We start from the raw sequence: 21,102 nt of genomic DNA, 5'->3' as shown, positions 1-21,102 counted from the left end.
GGTCACCCCCAATGCACGTGGGCTCACTGTGACATCCAATGGGGAAAGCACAGATGGAGCTCCCTTCTGCATGTGACATTGAATAAAGTTATTCATGAACACGTGACAATGCCTGGGACCTGTAGGCAACAAGATCAATCAAGAACAGCGACAACTGTGCTCAGAGCACACTGTGAACTGGGCTGTCCTGGTAGATGCCAGTAGTGGAAAGGCATCTCCACGTGGCACTTTCTTCTTTGGGAAAACTTAGCAATACCTCAGTGCAGAATGGGTCATGATGCTTTGCAATGGAACTACTGCAATGGAAAATTGTCTCAGATTACAAATGGCAACAATGATGGTGATCTCATACATTTCCTTCTACTCGAATTAGTATAAAGCAAGAGTGCATCGCTAGTGGCAGAATATGAATGGGTGGCTTCCCTGAAAGTGATCAGCTACCTATAAAGCAATTGCTTGATCCAGACAAATGTTATGCTTTTCAGGACATTACGAGCAATATTAGAGAACTCCAGAAAGCTAAGTCCTCATTCAACACGGAGCTGCTACAAACAGAAATCTTTCGGTGGTAGCTGGGTGGCTGTACACTCCCGCCCTCCCAAAATGCAGCACCAAGGCTGGCAGAGGGAAGTCACCAAATAAAGCATGTAATTGTCGTTAAGAGGCAGACACTGAACTCCTCTCACTGAGCCTTTAATCTTAATTTAGAAAATGAGTCAACCAATCGCCATGTTACCACGTACCACATGTACTCTGAACAGAGCCTGGGCTAGAGCCAATTTATAGCCATGTCCTGTTTGAGAGCAGCATCATGTTACGCTCATGGTACATTACTGCAACAGAGGCTGCAAAATTTATCATCAGGTTGTTGCTTTTGGTTTAGATAACAGAGGAAGATGAGCTCATCTGAAAATCAAATTACAGAGAGCAAACAGGCAGTCTGAAGAAAGAGCAGTAAATCTAGCTGGACCATTCTGTAGATGAGAAGTAAATAAATAGGACAGCTTTTACAGAGCTGTAGCAAGAGCCACGCTACAACAAGGAGATTGGGGAATGAAAACTGGCCATCTAGGGCACACCAAAGTGAGTCTGTATTTACTCTTTTCTATAGTTAGGTGACTTTTATACCCTGAAGAAATGCAAACAGCGTCAGATGAAACCAAGAAAGTGACAATGCCCAACAAGATGCACTAGGCAGCTGAGGACAGAGCCAGCTTTGTAACCACCCTAGAGAAGAGCAGCTTCTCAACATGTGGGAGACCACAGTTAACTTACACTCTGCAAAACATACTATTGTGCAGAGTCTCTCATCAAATTCTGGCTGGCATTTGAATGCAACAGATTGCATAGAAGTAGAGGCAACCATTTAGCACAGGTTAATACAATAAGGCACACCACGACTTAACGCTCCTCTTTGAGCTCCTGTTACGTGACAACATGCTGCAGCAGCTCACAGGCTGATTTCCTCAGCTAAACAAATCACAGGCAATATGACATTACTCCGTTATGCTTCAGGACTTGAGATGCCAAGTGAAAACCATGTCCTCCAAAGCTACCGCTTTTGTTGAATATGAATGACAGGGCAGTAGAGATGAAAAGTAGAAAGAAGACTTTCTGTGCTCATAGAATATATCACCTCGTTTTCACGGTAGGAAGCTATGATAAGGAAACGTAAAAAGTTACACTGTATTTTTCTCAGGGGGACTGAAAATGAAAACAGTAAGCTTTGCCCATCGTGCTTCCTTACTGTAGGAATATTTGTTTTTTCTCTCATGATTACGTCTTCATTAAGGGAGAAATGTTAATGGAGAAATCATTGTGGATATAAACTACAAGTGTGGTCTCTGAAGTATACTCCTACCAGTTGAGAACAGAAAAGCAAGCATATACTATTTTGGATTCCAGAGATGAAAATTATGATAACTAAAGCCCTACCTTCTGTTGCTTCTTTTATTGAGGAATGTGATGAAGCCAATAATTCTACCTAAAAACACTAACAACTCATGAATCTAAAAAAATGTGGAGATTTAAAATATGCACCTATCTACTACGTGATTGAGTTATAGCGATAGCACCTCAGTTTTCAAGACTAAGCCCAGGACAAGTCTTGGACACCAAACCCCTCCTTTTTTCCAAATTAATGGTATGGAAACAATCCCTTTGAAACACACAGGGAAGATATGGAACATGGTATGTTGGAGACAAAGCCCCAGCTTGTGCTCTGCTTTCTCACCCCCTGCATTATCAGCTCTTTATGGTGCCTCTATGGGATGTGCCATCCCTAGTGAATGCTGTGCATTACATACCCATGTGTGCATGCATGTGCCCGTGACCTTCCAAAAAATCTGGATGAGAGTATATATATAGCATGTTGGCTACAAACCATCCTCTGGTATGTATTCAACCTTATGGGACCAAAATGAAGAACAGTCTCTTTTGACCAACTTTCTCAAATTCTGATTTTCCTCCAGTTACCTTCAGAGTAAATGCCAAGATGCTTGGTTTTATACCCTAAGAATGCTATTTTTTCGAAGCAGGGAAAGTGAGAGAGATTAATAAAGCTTTGAGACTGTTCATGTAGAACTAGATCTTCCTTACTTTTTTTGTGGATTACCCTGAAACGCAAAGCAGATCACGTATTACTTGTTTTCATCTCTGTGACACAAATAATCTCATGCCTTTACCAAAATACCTCTGTAGAACTGATTTTATCATTTCAATATGTAAGAGGTGAATTGCTATATTTTGTATCTTCAGGTTTTATAAAAGTCTTTTTGATAATTTCATTTTAACCTTTTAGGGAAAAGGACAACAAGCAATTCCTACAATATAGCTTTTCCCAGTTATTTCAACATCAACTTCAACCTTTGAGCAGGGTGGTCCTGAAGAACTTGCTGTTGGACAGATCCTCCAAAAGAAATGCAAAAGTCTAAGGAGAGACACCTAACTGAGACATTATAATTGGCACACCCCCTAAGAAAAACATCAGCTAATCTTTAACGTGTTGTAAAACCCCTACAGGCTAGAATTGACCCCTACAGTTTGGGTCCACACCCTCCCTGCTCTTCCTTTAAGACTCCTGTTTGCACTGCAAGCTGTGAGAAGAGGAGTTTATCGGCTAAATGATAAACAGCAGGAGTTCGAAAATTGTTCTTATTTCTTTTGACACTGGCTGGGCCTCAGCAAAAAATTAACATAATATGTACAAACTGTGTTCTCACCTCTGCAGATTCCACATTTGGCTTCAGACAAATAAGGTTGCCCTCCACCGTCAGGCTCCTCAGTTTGCAACAAAGTCCCAAATACTGCATCTGGTTGATGTCCTCAATATTGTTCCCTTCCAGGTCCAAAACCTCAAGGTGATCCAACAAGCTCAGCTGGCTCAGGTCTGCGATGTTGTTATAGGCTATGTAGAGCTCCTGAGCAGAAGTAAACAGAATACAATAAACCCCAGGCTTGCACAAGTAACACTCAAGATTTGCAAAATATTTGTAATACTACACAGCACAGAATGAAATTAGCACGGAAGTGAACATTTTTCAAGTGTGGCTGTTGCCACCTAGGACTAATATGGAAATGAACACTACGCTGCACTGGGCATTTTAAGGGTCTGAATGCTATACCTGAAGTAAAAAAAAAAAAATACTGTAGCATCTTTTAAATCAACACATGCAATTCAAGGCATATATTCAAAGTCCTTTAGAAAAACAAAGGGTGAGAAGAGAACAAAGACTGCAATTAAAGAGAAAAGAATCAACTGAAGATAGTTATCAGATCATCATTTGGCAGGACACATCCATACTTACTTTTAGAGAGCTGCAGGAAGAGATCCCGTCTAAATCTGAGAGCCCACAACGAGCCATCCACAGCACATGGAGATGGGACAACGTGGTTCCAAGATCCCTTAAGAAGGAAACAATTCAGCCTCTATTTGAATGGACAAAGGAACTCAAGACTTGCTTTCTGTTTCTGAAGACTAGGCCGCTGCTTCTTTCTTCAAGACATGTCATTTACAAGAAATCACATTAAAAACTCACTTTTGAAGGTAGAGAATACAACTGTAATTCAAACCTTTCTTCCACAGATATTTTTGTTCTTGTATGCCAACGAGTCAGTCCAGTTCAGTTTGACTCAAAGTCTTCCAAGAGCTAATTCTTTCATTAAGTGAGGTTTGTTTATGCTGGCACCATTTACTCCACGCTTATAACCCAAATTAATATATCTGATCTGACTGCACAGTCATCTCACTCCGTACTTTCACGGAGTTACCTTTCTTGTTTGGCAGTTGAAAGGAATAGCACTCTTACCAGATAAGGTTATTTTTCAATCAGCAGAAAATTCTAATTTGCTACATCCTCGAAGAATTTGCAGAAGATAAAACAGTATGGTCACAGGGGCTCTTCTCATCTTGGAATACTCCTAACAGTTGCCTTATTCATATCTCATCACTACGGGCTGTAGGGAAAAAGAACAGCTTTGCACTGCCCTCAGAGAGCCTCTTGCAGCTTCGATGCAGTTTTCCAGCAAAAAAGACCAGAGCAAACTGCATGCTTCAGGGATATTGCACAGGCAGTCAGCCCAAGAGGTCAGGAAGGAGTGATTTTGCAAGTAGAGATAGAGGTATTATTGTCTGTGGTTTTTGTCCACTGTCTGAACACTTAAAGCAGGCTGTGTCAGGAGAAAGGAGACTGCAGAAGGCAAAATAAAGTATGGCTGCACAAAAAAACATCCCCAGATGCCTGTCTCAGGCACTTTGTAAAAACAGGGTTGAAAAAGAGCTTCCAGGATGAAATAAACAGGTCTGGGGGATTTTCACCCCTCTGCCTTATGTGGCATGGTTTGTCCACTGGCATTATTCAGATTTATCTCGCTTCATCCCCTCCCTACCTGCCGCAGGGACCCCAGACACTGGTGGTGCCTCTGATCATCTCCTCCCTGGCTGCTGCAGGTTTAAGTAAGCACAACCTGGATATATTGTATCGCATCTTTAAGTATACTTCTATAGCCTTTGAAGTACAGACAGGGCTGCAGAGCTAACGGTCAAAACAAAGCAAGTAAGAAAAATCTCAGCCATACGACATCTCTCTGTCCAAGGCTGCTCCTTGTTTACAGGAGAAATCCCTCAAGTGACATAAAATAAAACTCCGCTGCTGCATTTTGTGCATCTAGGCAGCTTGCCCGTACACGGGGCATCGTTACCTAGTGCTGGGATACAAGGATTATGTGAACCACACACAGAAACTTCCTTTGCACATAAATAACACAGTTCCTTCTGCAAACTTACTCTGCCAGCGTCATCAGCCACCTTGTCCCTTACCTATCAGAGCAACTGGGAATATTCGCCGTTTGCATCACTGTGGCTGTGACCAAATAAGCCCCTAAAAAGAGGGAAGTTGGTCACATTTCTTTCCAAGTACTCTTTCAGGCTTGCCTGTCCTAAAGGACCATAGCATCCCTGTATGTCCTCATGTCTCAAGACCTTGTAAAAAGATTTGCCAGAGACTATTTACACTGCATATTTTATAAACAAAACACTGGTCCTAAAGCTTCCTTAAGGAACAGATGCCTCTCAAAGCAATGGTTACAGAAATTTATTATTTGATTTGTAAGCCGTGTGCCTATAATAAGAAAGAAATTAAATTAAAAAAACAGAACCTACCATCAACCAAGGCCAACGCATCAATAAACTCAAATATGGCAGTTACAAGTAATGTGAAGGAAGTGCATTGCTCATTTCATGACCCACTTAGAGCACTGATCAGTTTTTCAATTTTCAGGATCATTTTGGTGCAGAATTGTCTTTTCTGTAAACCACCGGTCATGGGTACATGAAAACAGTCATTCTCATCTTCAGGTTGTTGAAACAACCCTAACCTCATTATTTTGCACACGGTATAGTAAGGAATGACAGGGATTTTATTTGTCTTGTACTTCTCACATAAAGGCGTTTTGCTACAAAAGGAGTTTTTGTTAATATGCTTGTTATTAATATTTTTTCTGTTAATACACAGGATGCCAAACTAAAGCAATTTATTAATTCCCACGCAGTTTTTACACAAGGCCCTGAAAAGAAACAGCTATCCCTTCTGCTCAAACCTTGATCTCTTAATACATTTTGAAGAAGCAGTCCCCTGCTCCTACTCAGAAGTCCAATGGTCCCAGAGTTAAATCATATTTTCCCACGTGCAAATGGGACAGCTACGGTTTCCAATTCCATTGCTAGCTACAGATAAATCAAGTGCACATGAACGTGAGCAGTCCCTGTTCATGCTGCCTGCAAAGTCACGCGCAGCACTGGTTTCACTATGAATTATTAGCTAATGCATCTTCAAGCATTCTCCTATGGCAGATGCAACCAGAAAAATATGGTAATTAAAATTACTTCTAAAGCACACATCTCTCACTCTTCACAATTCATGCTGCAAGGTGTAGAGCCTCACATCAGTTCCTGTTCATTGACAGGTTACAGCTCTGACTCTCCTAGAGCTAACCTGGGTGCAAATCAGGAGTAGCATGTTTGAGGTTATACTGATCAAACCTGCCCAGACAGAAGAATTAAGGGATATATTTCATGTCTTGGATACCTGGACAAGGCAGAACTCCTGCATGTTGCAATGCAACCCAGCATTTGGTAAGAGGGTTATTAAAAGTGACTGTGTCCCCCCAAGTGACCGTGTGTCCGTCCCCAGGTGACCGTGTGTCCCTCCTTCCCTGCTGCCCATGGCAGAGAGCAGAACTAAGCTTTCCCTCTGCCTAGCCCAGACTGCAAACTTCGTGCTGCAAGTTAAAGTCAGGAACAAAGTTCTCCTCGCTGACTTGGGGGTTGCGTTAGCCGCCAACGTTTTGGTTCGCACGGCCAAATTTTGGCCCTGCAGATCTTTGCTGCTGTGCCCATAAGGGCACCTCAGTCAGAGGTGCTACTGCAGCAAAGCGCACCTGCAAATGTTTTAAAACTAACAAAAGACTCCTTTGGAAGCTGTGTCAATCACACTGCTTTATCAGAAAAAACTCCCTCATTGATTACCCCACAGATAACTCCCCCCCGGAGCATGGCTGCTGTAAGGCTGCAAAGCTAAACAGCAGCATAAGTAGAAGCAAACTGCTTTTTAATGAGGAATAGAGTTAGCAGGAATGTGCACTGCAAGTGCAAACTGAACACTTTTTACCAGGGTAGTCAAAGAGAAAACCTACCACAATTATACTCGTCGTGAAGACCGCACAAAAAAAAAGTCATTGACTGGCACTGAACTTAATGAGACACACCGGAGACAAGAAGCTACCTGTGTTACGTACGGTACAAACGTACAGAAATTGACAGCACCTGCTCCAAAAACAGAGATTAACAGGAAGAAGATGAAATGCTGTAGAAAGCTTGTGGCAGCAGGTTGTAAGACAGCACAGGACTGCCCTGGTGATGTGCAAGGCACAAAGAGCACATAGGAGGAACCAGAGGGCACTACTGAGGAAACAGAGCTCCCATTAATACATTCAACAGGTCACTCAGTTCCAAGAGGCAAGCATCCTATCCTGAGTGATGTGGAAGCTGCTAGCTTTACAGAAAGGGCAAGGAATTAATAGGCAAAGCAGCTATAAATCCTGCTCACTTCTGCAATGGTTCACGCAGGGCACTGAAGCGGGGAGGCAGAGCACGGGGTGGGAATGTGTACGTCATATCTCTGGTTGTGATAAACAGAGGGTTACAGTCTCCGAGGTCACCAAGGCAGTGTCCTCCAGAGTAATTACTCCGCACACAACTACGCATCTGCCTACAGAACGTGCATTGAATACCAAATCACACTTTTAATACCTAAAAGTGCCAAGAAATCAACAAAAACTCCCCTATTTTCATCTTGAATCCACGAACTTATTATTTTTTCATTAACATGAATAACCGGAAGGGTTTGAAACTGAAGCTCCAACTATCTCCAGATACTGCTGCTGGGGAGGGAACTCATCAAACAGCTCTGGGTTTCTGTGAGGGTCTTGGCAACACCCTCCCCACTTGTGTGCAGCCATCGGATTTTTTTCCCCATGAAATGTGATGCTCCCATCCTGTCATCACTCCCCCAAACTGGGGGGAGAGCGCAGGGGCAAGGAACAGTTTGGCTTACAACACCTAATAACAGTTTGGGAAATAAGAACATGTTCTTCCATTAATCCAGCACTCTTGTTCTTTAGGGATTGACTCGTTTGAGCCAAAATTCTGCTGGATGGAGAGCAGACCTTGAGAGCCAAATCCTGTTCTTGGTTTCACCATAATAAATCTTGAGTAGTTCCACTGAGCTCAGGCTACCCAGCGAACACTTGACAGCACCACCCCGAACAGAACCCAGTCCTGCACAGCCGTCAGCTTCAAGACCATCATTTCTTTTGGAAACTGTTTTATAACCATTCACCTATAAATAAAGCACTAAACCCACTGAACTTGCAAGCAATATCTTAAAACACACACATCTGTTGAATCAATCTGCAGTAGCAATACATCTAAAATTGTGATCAAGGCTGGTATTATTTATTTTTAAAGGTCACTCAGAAAATGAACATGCTGGTGTTCGGAGAGAGTTTAAAAGAGTGACTGAACTACTGTCTTACAAAACAAAGAAAAAAAATCTCTACAGAGATCAAGCTGAATTTATCAAACCGAATAGTGGTAACAGCGATCCAGCCCATATGTCAGTCCACAATGGTTTTGTTGTACTGATAATTCTGACATCAGAAGCAAAAAACTTTTAAAGCCTGGCTGTTCTTTAAATCAGTAACATATGTTCTAATAGGGAGCTTACATAATAGTTTCATTGTACTCTCAAATAGCTGTAAATTACTCGAAATTGTAAAACTGATTGCATGCATGTGTTGCTCTTACTTGATCGAATCCACGGCAAACCCCAGCCCTGCAAGCAGTGCTAAGACCATGTCCTCGTGTCTCTGCAGCCCAACAACCTTCACCTGAATGCCAAGACCTGACTGCAGAGATTAGCTCTGCAGGGCTGCAGCCTTGCTTTTGTACTTATCCAAATTCAAGTAGCAATGTGCTCAGACCCTTGGCTCAGATGTCCTCTGTCTTGCAGCTCGCTGCGCTCAGGTTGCCATTAGCACCTTGTGCTCCCTCACACAAGGTGCACGGCAAGGGAGCACAGCCTGTCCTTCCTGCCAGGAGCGTGCTTTTGGGCTGAAATGCCAGGGAAATGTAACACCTAATCCTGTGGCCTCGTTCTTCCTTCTGAACTGTAGAGCTTTTTCTCAGTAAGTGTTCCTAACCATGTCAAGACATGCTGTCAGAGACTTCAAAAGCTAAGCAAAAAAAATCTTGGCCAGGCAATTCTTAATTCATAACCTCAGACACAGAGGAAGGAAGGTGTGTTTTAGTCACCAAGGCTGAAAAGAAAGCCTGCATCTACCAGTGGTCTTTTTAAATGACAACCATGCCATGAAGTTCTGTTTTTGTGACTTTTTTTCATGACTGTTTTCACACAAATATTCCCCTGTGAATGAAAAGCTCCTGTTGCCCAGGGACTTTGCAGGAGGGTGGGTGTCTCTGTTATCCCACTTTTGGGAGACAACCTTCAAAGGAATAAAAAGCTGTTTTCCACATGGCCTGCAGTCCTGATAGCACTGGCAGCATTTCTCCCAAGGAAAAGATTTCACTGTTTTAATTCAAGGATTTTTTTTTTTTTTTTTAATTTCAGGTTGGGAGGGGGGGTGATGTACGGCGTAACACTTCTAACCTGTGGATCTCTGCCTCACGCTTCATGGAAAGCGCAACTGATCTCAAGGGAGGAAATGCAACTCCCTTGGCACTGCACAAGTCATAAAACAGGGACAGCACTCAGGTTTTTATGCTTTGTCCAGCCCGGTACAGTCAGCAACTCTGCCTTCTGAGCTTCGTGGTTGCTCCAAACCGAAACCCAGTTGCCACGGCTTTCATAGGCTTGCTAAAGCACATTGCGATCACCAAGGGGCTACATGCTTTTGGCCAGCACTTTTCTCTAAAGCAGAAGCCTGAAAACAATGACAGAAGAGTAGCTGGCCCCAGGAGCCAAAGACACTAACCGGTCACAGCCTGACAGCTGGCCAGACCAGGGGGCAGAGACCACGTGAGTGCCTGTGCTGGTAGCCTTCCCTGACGGAGTACTTGAGCTCTTCCCCGGACACATCTGTGCCACGAAATGAGAGATGCCTCGTGCTCCCAGGGACAAGCCTTTGTTCCACTAACACCAGTGCCAAACCTGCCAGGATCCCCCGCAGTGCCGTCTTCCAAGAGTGATGCCCTGAGCGCACTCCCAGGCGAGAATGGGGTCTGGAGACAGGAGGCGACAACAGCAGAAGATCCCAGCCCCTCTGAGCCACATCTCCAGGCTGTTCCTCTCCTCCTGCTTAAGACACTTTCATACATTGTTTCTTCTCGTTGAACTCACTGTGGCAACTGCAATATTAAACTCGCCAGCACTTCATCTTCCATGGCAGATTATACCTCCTTTAAACCCTGTTGAGACCAAAGGACGGAGGTCTTGGAAAATGGAATGGAGCACCAATATACATGGTTCTGGAACGAGTTTCTGTTGGGCTTAGGCCCAGGTGTTTACTTTTGTTAAATTTAATACGCATGGCAAAGCGAACTGTAGCTTCAGTTTCAAATGCTTTCATTTTTAGTTGCTGTCATAAAACCCAGAGCAGAATAACAGGCTTGATCAAAGCTGACATACCTGGAGTCACAAAGAGCGGTCCTCCAAACCCACCAATATACACCATGCACGGGAAGGATAACAAAATTGTGTTAATTGCCTTTTGATCACTAAAATCGCTTGTCAGCTTACTTACCTGGTCGCGTTTTAGCAGGTAGTGCATGGGTAACAATGAACTATCAGTTGTTTTATCTCAGCTCCCACAACATAGAAGAAGTAGGGGGTTGCCACGCTGATTATATGTGCCAAGACCTGCCCTTGACCTTCCTTTTCGATGTGAAGCTGTGCCACAGATATGCTGTAGAAAGCCAACACACAGCACTACGTGTTACTGGGTACACTGCACGGCCCACAAGAGCAAGTGAATTTTCAAATAAAGTTCAGACAGGCAGTAAATAAAACTGTCACACCCCCGTATCAATTGTCCCTCAGTCTAGCCCCAGAGCTACTGCCATTTCCTATAGCTTTGGCAGTCCTGCACTCTCATTGTTGAAAGTTTACACACAAAAAAGTAATGGATAACAAAACTGCGGTTAAAGAATGAGTTATTTACATTGCAGGAATGAATCCCACAGCACTTGAAGTTTCCTGCATGGATACCTCCGCAGTCTCCCGCACATCGCGGGCCTGTTTCACGGTACGTTCCAGGTCTGAGCTCTGGCAGCAAACGACAGACATATTGCAACTTTGATTTAACGTGGATCTCATCTTTCAAAATCAAGGCTTGAAGCTTTCAATGCTGCAGGTTAAGCAGAAGGAATATTTCTTAAAAGATCCAAATCAGCTGATAGATTCACTGCTGTTAAAAATCTTTTTTGTTAAAACAAAGCAAAATAAAAAGAATGAGAAAAACAACAAAAAAATCTTCTTCTGAGTATCATGAAAGCTGAAATTCTAGATTAGCTGACCACACAGAACTACAGAATTAGACCAGCTGTGAGTTCCTATTCATCTTGTGTTGTGGCAGTGGTTAAAGAGTTTTCACCAGAAGAAAAAAACATTTGAGATACTGCAGAAATGGACTGATTTGAAAATCCAGAGAGAAGATGTAATTTAAAATTATTTAATTTGAATATACTGGAATGCAGGTTCTTGAGATTATTTAGATCTGGCATGCTTGTACTGCACCAATGACTTTCTGCCACAGCTGACATTTCTTCTTTGTACCATTTTCCCCTTTTCTTTTTTATCTGCTCATATATTCAAGACGAAGAGAAAAAACACAGAGGCTGGCAAGGAACGGATATGGTTACAGCTTGGGTCTGTGAATGACTGACAAATGCCAGTTGACCTCCTCCAAATTTCTTCTCTCCTAGCCTCTAGTATAGCTGCACTCTTCACTCTAGATTTGTCGTGATAGACTCTCCGACATATGTTCTGAGTCAAGGCTTTTACCTTCAATGATAACTCCAAGGGAGAATTCCTATGCTTGTGTTGGCCTCCAGATGTCTTACAGCAAGCAAAGGAGATTTAGAAGAGAAGCTTGGGGGATTTCAGAGTTCACCAAACTGACTGCTGAGGCAGATGAGACTTTATCAGATTTCCTTTCTGAGGATGTTACTACAAGACAGAAGCACAACACTTATTTCACAGAACCCGACCAATAATTTGCTGCAGGTGTTTTCTGTGCGTGCAGCAAATGCATCTGTGCACCAATTTGTGCAGCAAATGCAGGTGCAGACTGGATGTACAGCAAATTCCACACTAACTCCAGCAAATTCCACAACAATTTCTACACTAATCTCAAGAAAGGCGTTCCTATCAGATGCTATTACGTTTGATTTGGCTGACTTTTGGCTTTGAAGCAAGGAAAAATATTCACCAAAACAGGTGGACAAGAGTCAGGTAACCCAGAATCTGCCACATTATTCAGAAGTGTACACTCACACCATGAATTTTTAGTGATTCTCTGTATCTCTCCGGTGAACACAAAAGTTTCCAAACTGACATACCGATGAATGTTTGCATAAGCTAATTCACACTGCAAAAACAATCCGGTATTATTGTTAAGTACAGATGGTAGGAATTGAAACAACTTTAGTTTAAAAGACAAATAAATATATCTTTTAGGTCTCCTCCAACAAAAGTGATGCTAGGATTCTTTCAAACTGTGTTGAAATTAACTTTACTTCTGTACCATTTACTTTGCTTGAAAATGCAAAAATGAAAAAAAAAACACAACTCAACATAAGAATGCTCTGAGTGGTATCCAGTACTAACATGTATAAAGAGAGATGACATCCCCTAATTATCATGCTTTGTGAATTTAAAAGTAAATACCACTTAACCTAAACTACTTAATAAAAACAATGAGATTCTTAGAAAAAAAAATGACAAAAATAGAAAAAAATGCTCTTTTAAAGTAGTGGGAAGAATCATTGCTTATTGCAGGTAAGAGCAAATGTTGAGAATATACAGACTTTGCTTATTCACATAGAAGGACTTTACAGAAGGTCCTTCAGACAATAGAGGCTGTATTGTTTACACAGAGAAAAATGACAAAATAAGACTCGTTATACAAATAAACACATTTTCAAATATTTTTAAATCTCCATTGTGATTTAGCAACTATATTTTAATGTGTTTATTAATAAAGGATGAAAATTATACTAGTCCTTCTTACTTTTTCTATGGCCAAAATTTAAAATGTGGTAATAAACTTTTTCCTTAAGTAAATTCCTGTGGAACAATTATTGTGTTTTAAAACTAGATTTACTTTTGGATGCTGAGAGCAAGGACATTAAAAAAAAAGTCTGTGGAACCTTAATAGGATAATTCCTAAGGGCAAGATGAACTAGACAACAATAAACAGAGCAAACTCTCTAAGTCACTGTCTGTGGAAAGTTTGATAGGATAGCTAGGAAATGTACAAATGGTCTGTCAAACACACAACCCTTCCTAAAATTTCTGTTACTGGAAGCGGGTGGAAGGTTTCACTATCAAACTTTTGTCTTCAGCTTCTCCATGTGAAGAACAAGCAGTGCAGCTTAAGGCAAAGAGAGATGACCGTGCATGCGTTATGCCTGCTAGCTGAATCCCAAATCTCACTTCCTAAAACATGAAGGCATTTTGGTATTTCTTCTTGCAGGTATTGATCCATCCCAGAGAGACCTGATGCAGTTTGCAATGATCTCAGGGCAAAGCGATGTAACTTTGCCAAACAGCAAATAAGAAATAAATCTACAGAGAAAGAAGCGTGCAAATGGAAAAATAGCAACAGGCCCTCAGTGTGCAATAATGTGCCCACAGAAAATAAGAATAACTAAATCAAATCCCACATGGAGAATACTTGATAGAAATTAGATTATAAGAACCGGTTGTGCAATGAAATCCTATTTATTTCTTCATTGCGTATACTTATTGCTTGGCAGTTACCAACTGATGAATACAATCAAATAGCTTCATTTCCTCCTCCCACCCTTCCCTTTTTCAAATCAGCACTTACCTTGCATTCCAAGACCATCATTTTCCATTGAACGCAATTATTTCTCCCCTTTCCCCCAAAAAAGTCCAAAACAACAAGCTGCAGACAAGCAACTCTCACGATGGAGAGAATCAAAGCAACCTGCAAACACATTGCACTGACGATAACATTATTTGCCTGCCTATATCTGTGAGGCCAACCACTCCTGATGGCTGCTTGGACCACAGCTGATAAGGAGACTATGGAGCCTGGATAGTTCCACCAGCAATGGTGTAATTACTACTGCTTCCCAACCCAGTTCTTTGGGTTTTCTCAGATGATGGTTATAACCATTCTTTCTTATCGCTGACTAAAACGATCACTTAGGTGTATACATTCATAAGCAATCTCCAGCCCTGACATCTGAAACAAAGCAGCTGCAAACCCTAATAGCAGGGCATGTAAAGCATTTATTTGCTGCCAGAAATCTCCTTGTTCCACTAACATTTTTATTTATCATATTATAGTAGTGTCCAGAGCACGTAACTGAGATCATGATCCCATCAGGAAAAGCCTTGCACATAACTCTTAAAAAGACTGTGTCTGCCCCTGAGTAATATATAAAATAAATGACTGAGATTGAAAACATGGTGAATTTCTGCAGCTAGCTTGTTCCTGCAGTAGAAACAACAGCTAACCCCATAATTAAGTTATATTTTTGAAATCCTGGTCCAGTGGCTCAGCCACAAAGCCATTTGATTCCCTCTAGTCTGTGGGTAAGTTGCTGCCATTGCCACCTCCAGTTGGTTCAAAGAGTAAGGATGCCCCCATAATCCCTGAATCAGGTGAGTTTGTGATCTCCTGAAAGGTTCTCATTCACTAAAAGGGATCAGCACGTAGCTAGTTGATTCTTGCAAACAAACAATGCTTGTAAGACCAAAACAGTGGTTAATGTAGAATTTCAAAGGTGCCCTTTGGAAATGATAAAAGCTTTTATCCATGTATTTTCTTGGAAAAGGATGAGGAAAAGAAATACTATACAAATGGTGAGAGCCAGAGACGTGGCTTTTAAAGGTGTGGTTGCATGTACTTGTCTCTGCTCACTGACCTTGAAAGAGTACAGGCTGGATTCTTTCCGTGGGAGCAAACGTGCATCCTCAAATGCCAGAGAAGGAAGGCATGATGCCTCTATCCTCAGACTTTCTTAAGAGGAGGGAAAAGCTGAAAAAAGCCACCATCTCCCCTCTAGTCTCCTGTCCTCCTGGAAAGCACCGTACCGTCAGCACATCCTCAGCTCAGTGAGCGCTCACTTCGAGGTGAGCCACATCTCTTGGCTGGACAATGCCAAATGAAGCTTGACCCCAGAGGAAGCTATACAAGGAAAAGGGGAAAATAACAGAATTTCAACCACCTGAGTGGTGGTAAATGCTGGTAAATGCTCAAAGCAATCAGGTTTTGCTAGGACTTAACGCAGACTGGCTAAAGCGTGCTTTACTGAAAATAATCCAGTCAATTAAAAATAGCTGTATTTCTATCCCAAAATCATGATTATTATTTTTTTAATAGCAATAATAAGAATACTTAAACCCATCACTGCTAAATAAAACTTGAGGTCACGGGAATTTTGCCAAGTTTTATGATATTCCCAGGGATGTGCAGACATTAATAGAGAGAAGACTTATTAATACAGAGATTAAGTTTCAACTCAAATGCTTTCTTTCATAGCTCCTGGCAAGCACACGAAGTTCCCAAAGAATATGTTCTTAAGATTGACTTCACAGCAACCTTAACTGCTGCAAGACTTTCAGGCTGGCTATACAAAAGAAGCAAAAGAAACACTTTCTAAAGAAACTAACTTGCGTTTGAAATTAAATGCTTTTTCCATGCCGAAAAACAAACATAAAAGCAAGCAGTGCTGCTGTAGGCACTGAAATAAGGACACCTCTGACTGTGTGTGTCAGTACAACACAGTCAAACAGTACCCTGATTAAACACTCTAAGCGCTGCTGTCATAAAAACAGATCACATGCTGACAAACACTGGCATCTTTAATGCAAACTAAGTATCTGAAATGATTTTAGAAAATATTTTGGAATTTTATCTCAGCAATGCTGACCTCTGTTGCACAAAAAAATAGATACTTATATGTAGTAGCTAAGTTATACATACCAGACATAAAATTCCCTCACTGAAAAAAAAAAAAAAAAAAGACTGGAAGAGGAAAAAGGAAACTAGAGAAAAACTAGCAAGGAAAGGAATAAGTAAAAAAGACAAAGAAAAAAAAAAGATTAAAGGGAATGATGCCCCATAACATCTGTTTGAGAAAAAACTATCCAAAGAACAGTAGATGCCCAGACCCTCCATCAGCAGCACTTTCAGTTTTGGGGTCATTTCTGTTACAGATCAGCCTGCTACGGGATGGTGCAACTTGCTCCAGGTCCCACAAAGCACCTAGAATAACGTGCAGTCCCAGCTTGTGAGCAGTTCCACTGAAGTCAAATTTCTTGCGACTTTAAAAGGTGAGCATTGGCCTAAACTCTCTGTTGGATGAGTACCAGGGTGTAATACTGCTAATCGCAAATTCCTGAAGATCCTGACTCAGGTCATGAAGGTATTTTTAAACAGTGGCTTTAAAGCCCTTGCCCCCAGTTAAGAAAGAATTAGTTTGGTTCTGGTTGCTTAAAGTCATGAAATCATCAGCAATACCCTCAACTCAAGCCATTTGTTTCACATTTTCACTCATCTTTTCACAGTCAAGAGGGCTTGCAACTTTTCAAAAAGTGAATACACAGATTCCAATGTAGCCAGTCTTGACCCCTGGAGCTGGTGATATAAAAAAAAGCAAAATATAAAAATAAAAATCTATCCTAAAACTCAGAATAAAAGCATGGGCACTGACAAATTTGTATGCACTCTGCACCTTGCTCATTTTAACCTTCAGGACAACTCTTTCGCTCATTTCTGCTCTCCCTTGATGACTTTACTGACCCAAATTGCCCAAGATTACCACCCTCTCGTAATGGGGGACTCTTTTTGCAATAGGGCAAGAGCAATTCAAGACTGAATGCAATGCAGACCACAGGGAAGAAACGTAAACTCTATCTGGGTGAAGGAAATCTCCTTTACTTTCAGTATAGCCCTCATACTTACTTTGTCCCTGTCGGTTTTCATCTCACTTAAAATACAAGAAGTCTCTATTATAAACTGTTGCTTAAGTAGCCCTGGGAGCAGCCCAGTCCTCTCCTAGCGGCCATGCACAGAGCTGAACTGGAAGAAATGTGCTTCAGCTGGTGAGACAGCTTCTGCTATAACCTTATAGGAACCAAGTCCTGAGATTCCCATATCTGATTTAAAAGCCCTTTCATAGAGGTTTTATCGAACATTTTAAAACAGATCTCTTAATTCATTCCTGAATTAAGAATAAAAGCAATTGGATAAAAATATACAGGAGATATGCCAAAGCAGAAGGAATAATTCCATTGGCCTTGAAATATAGCTCTTTTACTGGAAACATTTGCAAGAGAAGGACTGTGTGTCATCACAAAAGAAAGGTGGTTTTTTAAGATGCACTCTCTTCAGAACAGGTTCCATGTTTGTCCTCAATTATCAGTTCATAAATCGAGAATTTCTTGGCTGCTAGCAGATGGGCAAAGGTCACCAAATGAGGACCTCATAAAATTAGTGCAATTCAGAAAATTAATAAGAATCTGAAGTAATTTCTTTCTGCAGTACACTGAGTATTCCAGAGCTGTTCCCCTTTAGCAAAAGGCCACTAGAAAATAATAACCCAGAAAAAGGCAAAAAAGATGTTCCCCTTCAACTGCCAAAGTGGGTTATCAGCAAATAAACGTGGATATATTTTCCTTATGAATTAAATGAAATGGTTGATAACAATATCGTACACTTACATATAGCCTTTCAAAGTTTCAAGTATTCAAAAGTAACTTCAGAGGGAGGTGGGGGGAACCATTAATGCACAGGTAAAGCAGCTCATCCACATTCCCCACCAATGGCATCAGAGCTTCTTTAGGGATTACCAGGAAAAAACAGGACAAAACATTTCAAAAAAAATCAGTGACTAAAGCAAGGATCATAAATCCTTATTTTGGCATTTTGCTATTCGCAGTTTACCATCAAAATAAGCTTTTCCATTTTCAAACTGAAGAGATATTTTAATTCTTTTTCACCCTAAAATAATTAGAAAACTTTACAAGAAAGAACGAAACAAAAATAAAGTGACAAAAAGCAAGTCTCCCATATTACTACCCTCTCGTGCATACACAGATAGTCTTTTGTTCCTAATGATTCATTATATTTTCTCATATAAGATAGCTTTAAAAGAATGTTCACTTTTAACATCTTGAGTATACATGAAACACCCTCAATCTTTTGCCTGCTTTTCTGTCCTCACCTTCTTTTCAGTAAACAAACCAATCTTCCACAGTCTGTCCTCACTAGACATTTCCTGTTATCTGCTGCCCATTTTCAAATTACAGCCACAATGATTCTGACCTTATCCCCGAGAAAGTTTACGGGAATTACTTTTCTTGAGAAGGAAGAACATTCTTCTGTCATCCTCAAAACCATCAGTTACATGGGTTTGGTTGAATACGACAGAATAATCAGCTTTTGGACAGAGTTCAAGCATCAACAATTTTAATTTGGAAATAAGCTTTTTAAACATTTTTGAGTAACTGGAAACAGCCTGTTAGAATGGGAGCAGCTATGCCACGTTAGCTGTAGCAGACATCGCTACTGCCATGACAGCAATCTTGCATTAATGGGTATTAAACTGACACAATACAGACATCCAAAAACAAAGTTCAAGTACTCAGGCTGTGCTTGCATCATAGGCTGTGCCCTTAAGTGATCTATGTTCATCAGTGACAGATTGTCGAAGATGGGAACTAATAAATGAAAGCTGCTCCTGTCCTGCACTGACTGAGCTCTGGTCTGGGAGAGCTACCAGATTCTTGTTCTTCTTTTACCTGTTCCCCCAAAATTGCATTTAATTGGCACATAGAAAGCATGCTTATTTAAAGGAGAGTGTGTATTTAAAGGCGACCTTGCTTGGGGTCTGTGTGCCTGGGAGTTGTCACAATAACAGACTTCAAGCCAACACATAGCAACATTATAATTGATCAAATCGAAACTCGAGAGCCTACATTACCTGCAGCAAGGGCCAGAGGGATATCATCTCATAGAAAATGGTTTGCAAAAACTTCTCATGGCAAAAGTTAGACTTGCAATACAAAGCAAAGTGCAAAATCCTGCTGAAGCCTTAAGTCAAATAAACTAGATGGTCATATTCAGAAGTTTTCCTGAACTGCATCCTGCATTCTTTACTACCATAAATGGTTAAAACATTTTCCAGTGAATGTGGATTTTTTGACCAAAACCTTTTTTTTCTTTTTAGTATAATTAACTGATATTGTCAAAAATAGAATTCTTTCACTCACTACTCACTGCACAGAAATTGAGCAATTTCATGCTTCCAGCAAAGGTTGGTTGCCATTAAAATGTTTGCAGTAATGTAGATACATCACTTTTCCACGTTACAGATTTTAAAGCGGAAAAAAAAAAATATTTAGACTGCAAATACTTCATCTCATCATCAGAACAAGGGAAAATACGATCAAAGTGTAACAACTGAATGATAAAGTAGCATTTTTAAAGACTATTATCTAAAGATTTTACCCCTGACTCAAAGCTTCTCTTTAAAAGGACATTTATGATTGAGAAGCAGTTTATGTTCTGACTCAGAACAAATGACAGCCCAGGTTATCCATTCTCATAATGGCTGTCAGATCAAATCTGCTCAATTTTCTTCTACATTTTTTTCCTTCTAGCAACTAGTACAAGCTCAGTCAAAGATCTTAATAATGATCACCAGTAATAAAAACTGAAAGTTTGTTAGCTACTTTAGCGATGATGTATGGGACAGAGAAGAATTTCTTGCCACCTTCTATTAGGGAACATGTTCCCTTCAACAAGAAGTAGTAACATCTCTCTTTTTTTTCCACAAATTTAGTAGATAACTACGCAAAGCCAGAGAGCAGACCCGTTTAACATAAAGATGATCTTTTACACAGCCCTTTCCTGACGTGAACTGAACTTTTCCATCACACATTAACTATCAAGGGTAAAACAAACAACAGCATGGGGGAAAGAAGACAGTTCTGCCTTCTCATTGAGAAGGTTTTCACTTACACCTTCCCATGCCTCCCAGCTCCCCAGTTCTCTGGGAGAAAATACGTGATGCTCTCATGGAGCTCTGCAAGCCAGGGACATGAAGCTTCACAGCAGCTCTCAGTAAGCCCAGCTTCACTGACTTCAATCAAGTGAAGATTTTCATCAGCTGAGAAACTGGTCTGACCTGCATAGAACAGACTACTGTGCACAATAAAAGCCCAAGGGCTGAAACACTCTGAAATCCAAGCATCCACGCACAAGAGGTGAAATCCTAGGGCCTTTCAAATTTACAGCAAATTTCCACGGACTTCAGCATGACAGGAACATTCCTGGTGTCAGACCGGAGAGTAATTCATTGGCATCACCGCAGCTACACTGATTTATTCCAGCTTAGGTTCTGTCCTTAAATTTAGGAGGTTGCAGAGCATATATTCAGGGCCTAATCCATTATAATGGCATGTGGAAATGGAAGAAATGAAAGCAGCATAAATGAAGATTTTATCATTTAAATAAAATTGAGGGCTATTATTTTTTATATATTTGTTTCAGTTATCATTCATTTCTTACCTCACAGTTACAAGCAAGCTATTGTTCAACTTCAGTTCTCTCAGATTAGGTAGATAGGCACCTATGGGATGAGAATAAAGAATCATTTTGCACACCTGGTAGTAGAATAAAGGAAAGTTCTGACAGTTACACGCTGAAGCATCTCATTTTACATGCATTTTCTGCCAGATCTGTGCTGGACCTCTTCTAGGAAAATTAATGAGATTATTTCACTCAGGAAATATTTCGTCCTTTGCATTTTTGCAACAGATACGTATT

At 40.9% G+C, this 21,102-nt stretch overlaps 1 protein-coding gene across 6 annotated transcripts in view; it reads right to left on the bottom strand.

Annotated features, from left to right (window-relative positions):
• The window catches only part of LRRC56 (leucine rich repeat containing 56), a 70,577-nt gene that overhangs the window by 18,263 nt on the left and 31,212 nt on the right, over nucleotides 1-21,102 (bottom strand). For all 6 annotated transcript variants that reach the window (XM_040559219.1, XM_040559217.1, XM_040559220.1 and 3 more), the window contains 3 exons: nucleotides 20,845-20,905; nucleotides 3,807-3,903; nucleotides 3,222-3,419 (listed from right to left, as the gene is read on the bottom strand). In XM_040559219.1, coding sequence (XP_040415153.1) covers nucleotides 3,222-3,419; nucleotides 3,807-3,903; nucleotides 20,845-20,905 — 356 coding nt within the window. The remainder of the gene's footprint in view (nucleotides 1-3,221; nucleotides 3,420-3,806; nucleotides 3,904-20,844; nucleotides 20,906-21,102) is intronic.

The sequence above is a fragment of the Cygnus olor genome, chromosome 5 (genome assembly GCF_009769625.2).
Source record: "Cygnus olor isolate bCygOlo1 chromosome 5, bCygOlo1.pri.v2, whole genome shotgun sequence".
Taxonomy (NCBI): Eukaryota; Metazoa; Chordata; class Aves; order Anseriformes; family Anatidae; genus Cygnus; species Cygnus olor.
The sequence above is the reverse complement of the archived record's forward strand: the minus strand, read 5'-3'. Positions and strand labels throughout refer to the sequence as shown.